Source organism: Tyto alba, unplaced genomic scaffold, assembly GCF_018691265.1.
Source record: "Tyto alba isolate M040663 unplaced genomic scaffold, T.alba_DEE_v4.0 Super-Scaffold_2, whole genome shotgun sequence".
Lineage (NCBI taxonomy): Eukaryota > Metazoa > Chordata > Aves > Strigiformes > Tytonidae > Tyto > Tyto alba.
Window position 1 is genome coordinate 32,438,892 of NW_024881282.1, and position 9,210 is coordinate 32,448,101.

At 51.1% G+C, this 9,210-nt stretch overlaps 1 protein-coding gene across 6 annotated transcripts; it reads right to left on the bottom strand.

The window, feature by feature from the left end:
* Positions 1-47: 47 nt before the first annotated feature.
* Positions 48-7,867, bottom strand: EIF3D (eukaryotic translation initiation factor 3 subunit D). 6 transcript variants are annotated; one of them, XM_032996752.2, is made up of 16 exons: positions 7,755-7,867; positions 7,265-7,398; positions 6,975-7,020; positions 6,439-6,575; positions 6,234-6,319; positions 5,671-5,743; positions 5,423-5,538; positions 5,066-5,198; positions 4,288-4,435; positions 3,905-4,035; positions 3,355-3,440; positions 2,997-3,126; positions 2,378-2,520; positions 1,285-1,565; positions 917-1,012; positions 48-180 (listed from the first exon to the last, which is right to left on the bottom strand). In XM_032996752.2, the coding sequence occupies exons 2-16, from the start codon at positions 7,385-7,387 to the stop codon at positions 167-169; spliced, it is 1,743 nt and encodes a 580-aa protein (XP_032852643.1). In that variant the 5' UTR covers positions 7,388-7,398; positions 7,755-7,867; the 3' UTR covers positions 48-166. The 6 variants fall into 6 exon arrangements, with proteins under 6 accessions (XP_032852643.1, XP_032852644.1, XP_042648032.1 ...); XM_032996753.2 differs by having other exon boundaries at positions 917-1,009; positions 7,265-7,847; XM_042792098.1 differs by having other exon boundaries at positions 7,265-7,847.
* Between the last annotated feature and the right edge of the window lie 1,343 nt (positions 7,868-9,210).

Sequence of the window (9,210 nt, forward strand, 5' to 3'; positions counted from 1 at the left end):
GATCGGGGCGGGGGGAGGCCGCGGCTTCACACACAGACACCACCGCGTCACTGAGCACAAGGAACTTTATTCTGCTTCTCCCCCCACCTCCTCCCGCCCCGCTCTGCGGTTATCGGCGGAGCAGCCGCGGGCGAAGGCACCGCCGCCCTCCACCGGCCGGCGGGGTTCAGCTCTCCTCCTCTGCAAGAGAAGAGAAACAGGAGTGAAGCCAAGACAGCTCGGGAAAGCAAGCCACCCCAAGCCCCAAAATAAACCCTCCGTGTCAAGGAAAGGCCACAAAGGACAAGTCAAAACCAGCTTGTGGCCGGCGGGAGCCTGATCCCACCTTGGTGGGCCTGTCCCCCCCCCTCCCCCCCTACAAACCCATCCATCAGCCAAGACCATGCACACATCATTCGGAATTACACAATTCACATGCCTGAGCAAATTATACAGCGACCTAAAATTTCCCTAATGAAAAACCAGAGCAGCCAGACTAAGGTTACAGCCTAAAAAAAAAAAAAAAAAAACCAAAAAACAAAAAACAAAACACCAACCCACAAAAAAAATAAAGACAAAAAACCCCACCCCAAACAGCTGGAAGATATTTTTTGTATCACAGAAGCAAGAGCTGTAGGCCAAATTGTTTCCCACTGTGGACAGAGCACATGCAGATCACGCGTCAGGGATCGCAGAGGGTCCGAGGCAGCCAAGCGAAGACAGCAGTTGTCCACGGCGGCACCACCGACCCTTCAACAGCCCCCGACTGACCAGCTAGCGCTCGCTCAACTTCAACAGGCACTTGCTAGAAGCCTTCACTGAGTTACCTCAATCAGGCCAGGTCACCGCATGTTTTAAATGTCTCATATTATAGTCACTCCCGTTTCTAAAACTGCAGTAAAAAAATATCCCAGTACCAAGAGAAATCAGCACCCACCCACTCCCCCAAATCCTGGGGCTGCTGGATGAAGGGCTCCTTGGCAGGCTTCGTTTTCCCACTCGGTGCTCTGGACCTGGGTCCTCTCCCCCCCTGCTAAAATCAGTCCTCGCTCAGTCTCCATACAGAGGCACAACATCCGCATTTTCCAGCTCTCGGCTCTTTTTGCTTCCGCTTGAGTGTTCCCCACGTCACTCGCACTTTTCCCACCACCGAGTCCCATCCTCGGGACCACGCGTTCTCCAGCCTCGCTCCTCTCCTCACTGCACTGGCCAGACCTCTTAGATCTGGTCTCCATCACAGGTCACCCCTTTTCATCCAGACCAGCAAACCACTTAAAAGCATAAATCGCCCAGTACGCTACGAACCTTCCTCCTCCTCTTCTTCCTCCTCATCCTCCTCATCCTCATCAGAGCTGAAGGTGCCATCGGGCAAGCTGTAGATCCGGATCACCTGCTTGTTGGGGTCCTTGAGGATGAGGTACTTCCCCTCATCCAGCTTCATGCAGATGTCGATGACGCATCGCAGGATGCCCCAGGCGTTCTCTATGCTCAGGTTAATCTGGCTGGCAAACTCATTGGGCTTGAACTGCTGCGTGCCCAGGATCACGTGGCGGGCAGAGTCCTTCACGTGGTAACGGGACACGTACCTAGGGAGGGCAAGAAGAAACCAGAGGGTTATCAGGACATTAAGCCCAGCCAGCAGATGAATGGCACTGAGAAAAGCAGCATGATCATCTTAGTTTTGTTTTCTGGGCTGGAAAAATCCTAATACTCCTACACTGAAAGCTCGGAGGACCTCCTGGCTACAAGCTGTCCATCAGTAACGCACCTGGAATCCTCCCACCGCCCCACATCAGATGGGGTGCTACAAAAAGATACAGAAGAATTGGTCCCACAGGTAAAAATTAAGCAGTAGCACGATTAGCCAGGAGTTTGGAATTAAACAGATGCAAATGCATTACTCCTGTACCCAAGGATGGAACCCAGAATTGCAGAACCACCAGAATCGAGTCAGCAAATGCCTCTTGTTCATTATCCACAGCACGGACTCAACTGATTTTAAGCTGACAGTTCAAAAAAGGCTGTGGTGATACCCCGCCTCCACCCAATTTCTCAGTAACAGGGCACTGAGGATCTCAATCAAATTCTTGACAGGTAGCATAGTCACTGCGTTTATTTCCCTTGTCGGCAATCTTGGAAAACAGGCTGAGAGCCACGGAGGCTGCCTGCGTGAGGTCTCACAAGGTTGGTCACAGTGGGGGGCACATCAGCCCGATGCTGAGGGGAAGCAGCTTACACCAAGACTGGTGCGCTCACCACGAGCTTTTCCCCCACGGCCACTCAAAACATGGGGTGATTCTACCATTACTCCTTCTACAAATGGTTCACTTTGACATATACTGTGATAAATCACAGAAAATGCACCTGAAAGATGCTTGGTGTGAAAACCCCATCTTACCCAAGTTTAAGATACTCTGAACCAGCCAGCAGCGCGCAACATGTCCAGCGAGCTAATTTGTAGCTGTTGTTTTTCAACTCTGTGGCAATCACAGCTCCTCTCTGGGAGTCCAGCTTCTGGCGCCAGTCTACTCCATTGCAATACTGAGAGGAAAATCAAAACCAGGGTTAAACCTCACAAGCCAGCAACAGTCATTTCTTCAGCCATCCTAACGTCACACAGGGAAGTTTCTTCTGTCTACCGTACGAGACCATACAAGGAAACACCAAGAGCAACCGACAAGGAAAGCCCTTGCACTGGAAACGGAGAAATTCGAACAGAGGGGACTGGCCAACATTTGGGGCACTGGTTAGGAAGGGAAGTTTGTGAGGGAAGCGTGGGGAGGACAGACTGGCTATTGTGCTGAACACCTGGGGACAAGGGGGTTCAAACCAGCTACCTCGCATCTTGGGGGGGAATCCCATCAGCACTGCTTGTCCACCAAAGCTACACTCCTCTGGTGGAATGTAACCTCCCAGAGGACACCGCCAGGTGCCTGTCTCATCTTGCCTGCTGTACCTGGCATGTCAGGCAGCAGTGAAGCAGTTAGAGCTAGCTTTGGGATCCTGTTCTTCCTCACCCTGGAATCCCACTCGTTCAGTGTTTTGATGTTGATGAATGACACTTCTCCGTTAGCTCCTGTCATCACTCCGTCATGTTCACAGCGGACAATGAGATCTATATCATCTCCCAGCTTCCACCTTCGGTATCTGCCAACAAACAACCCAGCTGGTTATTTCTGACCCATGTTCTGTTCCGGATCTATGCAAGCATTCAGCAAAACCCTTTCCCCTTTCATCTGTTCACTGTGAGGACACCCAGGAATCCCTCTCACAGTAAAGCTGCTCTCAGTAACACTCCTAACTTGTTTTGCCTCTGTATCACGCCGATATCCTGCCCCCTTGCCAAACCTGGGCATCAGAGAGAGATCAACATACCTGTATGCAACAGAGGCTACCTCGTTTTTATCCATGTCATCCTCCACAAAGGGGTTTGGGTTGGGAAACTTGTACTTCTCCTTTCCCTGCAGAAAAAAACAGAAGGGCACGTTAGGAGAAAAAAACCTGAGGGAGCTCTCCCTGATGGGATAAATACTCTCTTACAGCAACAGTAGATAATTTCCCTTATATAAAAAAACGCTAAAATATTTAGACAGCTGATGAGAAGCCTCATCTTCACATTAGTCACTTCGCTGTAAGCAGTACTTCTACTGGCACTTCAGCTTCGCTAAGTGTACTCAGAAGCCTGCCTGCTTCACCAACGGGAGTGGTATTTCTTCTCTGTGGAATAAAAGTGAAAATCTTTCTACAACAAGGTCACACCGCTCACCGGAAGTAATCCCACCTCTTTCAAAACTGAAAAAACATCAGAGTAACATAGCTCTGTCAACTGAAACGCTTCTGTGTTGTATTAAAGCAGCCTTAATGAAGTCTCTTCTTGAGACTTTCTGAAACACAGGCCCTACTATCTAGCACTGCTCAACCTTACCATCCTCAGACACTGCTGGGAGAAGTTATGATTGATGTAGGTAGCTTCCATGGCAAGGTTGCGCGGAGAATTGAAAGAGTTGCCCTCTTCCTGTGGTGGTTCATTGGCTGTTTCACTCACTGTCAAGAGGTCTGGCAAGAAAACCGAACACAAGTGGTTACACTTGGGGGAGTGACTACGTCAGGTTCAGTGAATCTCTAGCCCCACACTGGAGCAGATCAATACTGAAGTTAGCCCTACAGCCAGAAAGGGTACTGCAGTAGTTGGGTTGTTCCAGGGGTCTCAGTTTGGGCACTGAGGCACAGAATAAACTCAAAACAGCATAAAGAAAATTAGACCCTTTAGCTACCGGAACAGAAATTTCTTTCAGGATTCCTCCTCACCAAAATCTGAATTGTCCCTCTTGTCAAAGAAAAGCTTGGAGCCAACTCTCTGGACGATGATGTCCCAGGAATAGACGGAGCGAGTGCAGCTCATCAGTGTGGCCAGGATGGCATCTGTGGCAAACACATTCCCTTGGGTCTTGGCCAGCTACGGATACAGGAGGAGAAGAATTCTGTGTTTCAGCAATAAGAACAGACACCCCCTTCCCTTCTCCAGCCAGGACGAGAAGTATTAACAAACCAGATCATTAGTTTCTTCTCCTATGCTGAGGAAGCTAGACTGGTAAGTACACCACCGATGGCTGGGAAAAGCGTGAGGTACTACCCAGCAAAGCAGACCCACCCTCACTCAAACAAGGAAAAAGTAAGAAATCTATTACAAAATGTTAATTCCGTTAGGAAAAGGCATGGCTCCTTAAAGTCGATCGGGTCACAAAGAGAAATCTCCAAGCCTTCCTCGTCTCCAGAAGCAGAAACCTCAAGAACCCGGTCTCTGACATGGAAGTTTCTTTCCCACATAGCTCAAGTACCAGTCTGCTCGCCTTTCCAGAATTACAGCTTTTTCCTTGGCCAGGATTCCTAGTTTTGCATTAAATCTAGCTCTGCCTCTGACCTAAGAAAAATAACAATACCAGCTAACACTGCTTCTCCTTTGCAAGCTTAGGGATCTGGAATTTTTCTGCCATTCTCTTTTAACTTTGGTCTGGCGGTGACAGCTGGTCTCTAACATCACACACTGAGAAACACACTATCGGGTTTTACAAACCAGTAAACTTACCTTTCGGATAACAGGGTCATCAGTAGTGGTGACGGTGTGGAAGATGCGCTTAATGCTCCTCAGTAGTTTCTCATTCCTTGTTGTAATGCGGTCGAAGGCTTTGTCATAGTATTCTAGGGCTCCACAGCACTCTCTGCAGAGGTAAGAGGACCATCTTGACATCCCTCCTACAGGTAACGCCACCCACAAACCTCATAGGACTGGGGGGGGGGGGGCCTGCTGGGTGTTCCACTACCTCCCCCTGCTTTGGGTACCTCAATGAGAACATTGGCACCAGGTCAGGAGACCCTCGCTCTCCTGCCTTCCAAAAATCTGGTCAATTCAGGAAGCAAACCAGCAGCTGTTTTAGGAACTCACATGTCCTGTGGCTCTGACACCTCCAAGTAGCGCATCTTCATCAGCCGAGGGAAATCCATCTCTTCTTTCACCTCCCAGTCACTGCGAACTTCAACAGAGGAGTCACGAGGCTTCTGCTGTGCAGCCAGAGGTAGGACAAATAGAGAAATGGAGACAGAACACATCAGGATTTGCACAAGGGGAGCTGCCCCGTGAGTGCAGCCAGAAAAAACAAGCCAACGCAGGGGACAGAAGGCTTGCTAGTTTACCTGTGATTTTTGGTCCCATTTCTGCCTCACTCCAAACTGCTTCTGAAACTTCTTTTGTAGGCGCAGACGGTCTCTAAAATGGCAAATGTGAGAAAAGCCATGAAGAGAAGTTCTTGATTCCTAGGTACCACAACCATTCCAACGTTTCCAAATTACCACCAGAGGAGCAATGCTTTTAGGCACCAAGCTGCTGAAACACTTGCTGAGCCGTCTGTTGATCAAGATGCCTGAGGCATTAAAAGCTCTGTTCTTTACTCTGAGCAGCTCCTTATATTCATCTCTAAAGACTGCAACGCAGTTTTCAGAAAGGGTATTCTCTGCTCTGAAACACCATGTTTCCTTTCTAAATACAATTCAAACATTCTAAATGTTTAGAGAGCAGTTTGAAACCCATGCTCGTAACGCCTGCCGACACCAGCAGATCATCGGACTTGAAATATCCTCCAATTCTTCTTTGCTGACTGTTCACTCTAGTGGGTTCTGTTACAGTAACTTTATACATTTATCAACAGTATGTTCACACACTCCAACCCAAGTACGGTACGCCCGTATCTGCAGCCTACCTCTCCTTCTGCTTGGCACTCTTTGGCAGCGTCTGCATGCTGAACTGCAGCATGTTCCGACGGTCCTTGTCTCTCCGCAGGTTCCTCTGCGGAAACGAAGGAAAGAAAAAAAAAAAAAACCAAAAAAAACACAGAACATTTTAGGTGAGAAATAATTCTGTGGCGCTGCAGCTCCCCTTCAAGCCTGTCTCTCAGAACATGTTACCTGTGCAAACCGCATACGGTTCCTCTGGTACGCCGTCTTCTGCGTTCGTGCTGTATCCACCAGCTGGAAGCTGGTCTCATCCTCCTCGTGGAAATAGGCATATTGACTTCCGCCACCAAACTGCGACGAGTACTTATCTAGCAACAAAACAAAGCATCCTGACACCAAGCTTCTAGGAAGAAAACCCCGACGCTCTGCCTCTTTCCCCCCCCAAATTCCCTCCACCTGCCTTCACCCACGTCTGATGAATAAACTGGCACTCCTGCCTTACACCAGCATGTCTTCTACCCCAACAAGCCTCCCTGGGAAGCCCCAGTCATGAGGTCAGTATGGAAATCAGGAGTAAGCCCTAGGGACAGGGAGAGCCCCACGGAGCTCTCCCGAGGCTGAGGTGCGCTTCCTAATTGAAGGAGCCTCTCTGGCTGAGGTGAGCAGGCAACCAGCAGAGCGGGTGTGAGACACGAAAGCACGGGTGACGCTTGAAGAAAACTTTGTAGGCCATAAACCCACAGGAGCAGCCACCAGACAACACGTACTTGTGTATCTTTTATCCTGATACGTGGCTCCCGTCCAATCAGCCACCTGAGGACAAGCACAAACAGTCAAAAATCAGCCAGTGTTAACACGACACTTCCCCCCTTCCGCCACCACCTCTGACTTCACACACGCAGGGCTCCAAGCAGCAGAAGCAAACGCTGCCGTACGCCCCCAGCACTCATCTTCTCAACTCCCACCTCCGCTTGCCAGCCCGGCCAGCCATTCGCAACCGCGATGTGCCCGCACAGGGCGGCGAGCAGCCAAAAGCAGCCGCGGGCGGTGGCGGTACCTTCCCCAGGCGGTCTCCTTTGCTGAAGGGCTGGTAGGGCATGTCCCTGAACTGCTCGGGGACGGCGCACGGGCCCCAGCCCGAGGGGTTGTCCTGGATCACGGGGGTCACAAACTTCGCCATCTTTTAAACTTCTAGAAGAGAAAACAAACCCCCCCCACAAAAAAAAAAAAAAAAACCACAAAAACAGCACAAAAAAAACCAAACCCCAAACAAACCCCCCCAACCCCTCGGGTGCCGCACGCCCTGGCGCCCGCAGCCCGGGCCGGCCCTGCAGCGAGGGGGGCGGCGGGGGAGCCCCGGGGGCCGCCGCTCTGCGTGTGTGTGTGTGTGTGTGTGTGTGTGTGCGCGGAGTGGAAAGGGCGGGGACCCGGCCCCTACCGGAACCGGTGGCCGCGCCGGGGCGGGGCCCCGGGGTCCCCGATGGCGGCGGGCGGGCGCCGGTGGGACAGGGGGTGGGGCGGGGAGGCCCCCGGCGACCCCCCCTCACCTGCGCGGCCCTGGGGAGGCCCCGATGGCGGCGGATGCGGCAGCGGCGGCGGCGGCGGCGGCGGCGGCGGGAAGAGGCCGCGCGCAGCCCCGGCCCGCCCTTTGCGCGTCAGCGCCGCGCGACAGCGCTGCCGCCGAGCGCCGCTGTCGTAAAATTAGAAAAAAAAAAAAAACTAAAAAAAAAAAACCAACCCCAAAAAAAACCCCCAAAAAGGGTGAGTGCGAGCGTCTATGACCCATCCCGCCTCCCGTGGCGGCCGGAGTTTCCCGGCGTGGCCGAGGCTTCGTGGCCGAGGGCGCTGTAGCCGCCGGTCGCTGTTGCTGAGGGGCCGCGGGGGGGGGGGGGGGGGGGGACACCCACGCACGCCGTGGCGGCGCGTCTCGGGTGGCCGGGTCGGCTTGTCTCCCGCCGTCCTGTGCCTTCTGCCGCGACAGTAGCGCTTGCTGAAATTTCGCTCCGTCTTAATTGTCGCGGAACCACCATAAACGCGTAGGGGTGGGGAGAGGGCGAGGCTGGTGAGAGTGAGCTCGCCCTGCTGATTAAAAAGCTCGGGTTCGGCTTTTTCAGTAGGAAAGCCGGGGGTGACACATGACAAAACCACTCGGTTTGTACCCGGCTGTCACAAAGAGGAAGAAAACATAATTTCCTGCATCTGCTGGAAGCGCGGCAGGGCATGGCAGCTCCAACAAACGATGAGGTTGTCAGAAGCATCATCTCCGGCGGTAATGATGATTATACTGGCCAGAAATGTGGACCTCAGAAGTACTGAAGCCGACAGTAGGCAAATGTCTGTTGGGAATGGTTTCGGTGTAAATGACTCGCCTGACTGCAGCAGGTTGTCTTAACAAATTCCTTCTGGTCTCCTCTACTAACATGAAGATAACTTGAGCTTCACGACCATACAAAGAGCTGCCCAATCTCAAAAATATTTTTCTTTTTTTTTTTCTCTTTGGAAGCACTTGAATTCAAATTACCTGCCCTAGAATCATGTGTTGGAAGAATACTGATTCTCAGCTTAGCCAAATAAAGATTTAAACTACTAGCATGCCATCCCTGTCTGGTTGTGCCAGGTTGCTCTAGAGACATGAGATGGGGTTACTGTAAAGTCTGGTGCGTAAATTCCTGTTTTTCACAGATAAAAATGGAGATAGAAGTTAAGAGATTTATGACTTTGATAGAGAACAGACTTATAGGGCTCTGGACAAGAAGTATATCAATAAAGCCATGTGTCAGGACAGGAAACATGACTTAATGCCGTGCCTCTTAGTTTTCTCACACACACAGCCTCTTGAAATAAAAATATATTCCAAGCTGTGCAATGGTTTTGTACAAAAGCAGGTGCTTTTCAGGTTGTAGTTGTATGATCATTCAACTGCCTTTGTATTTTAGAGGTTGTTGTCAAACACTTGACTTTGAGAGGTAAAGATGTGTGAAGAATGGGAATTGCACTTGCCTT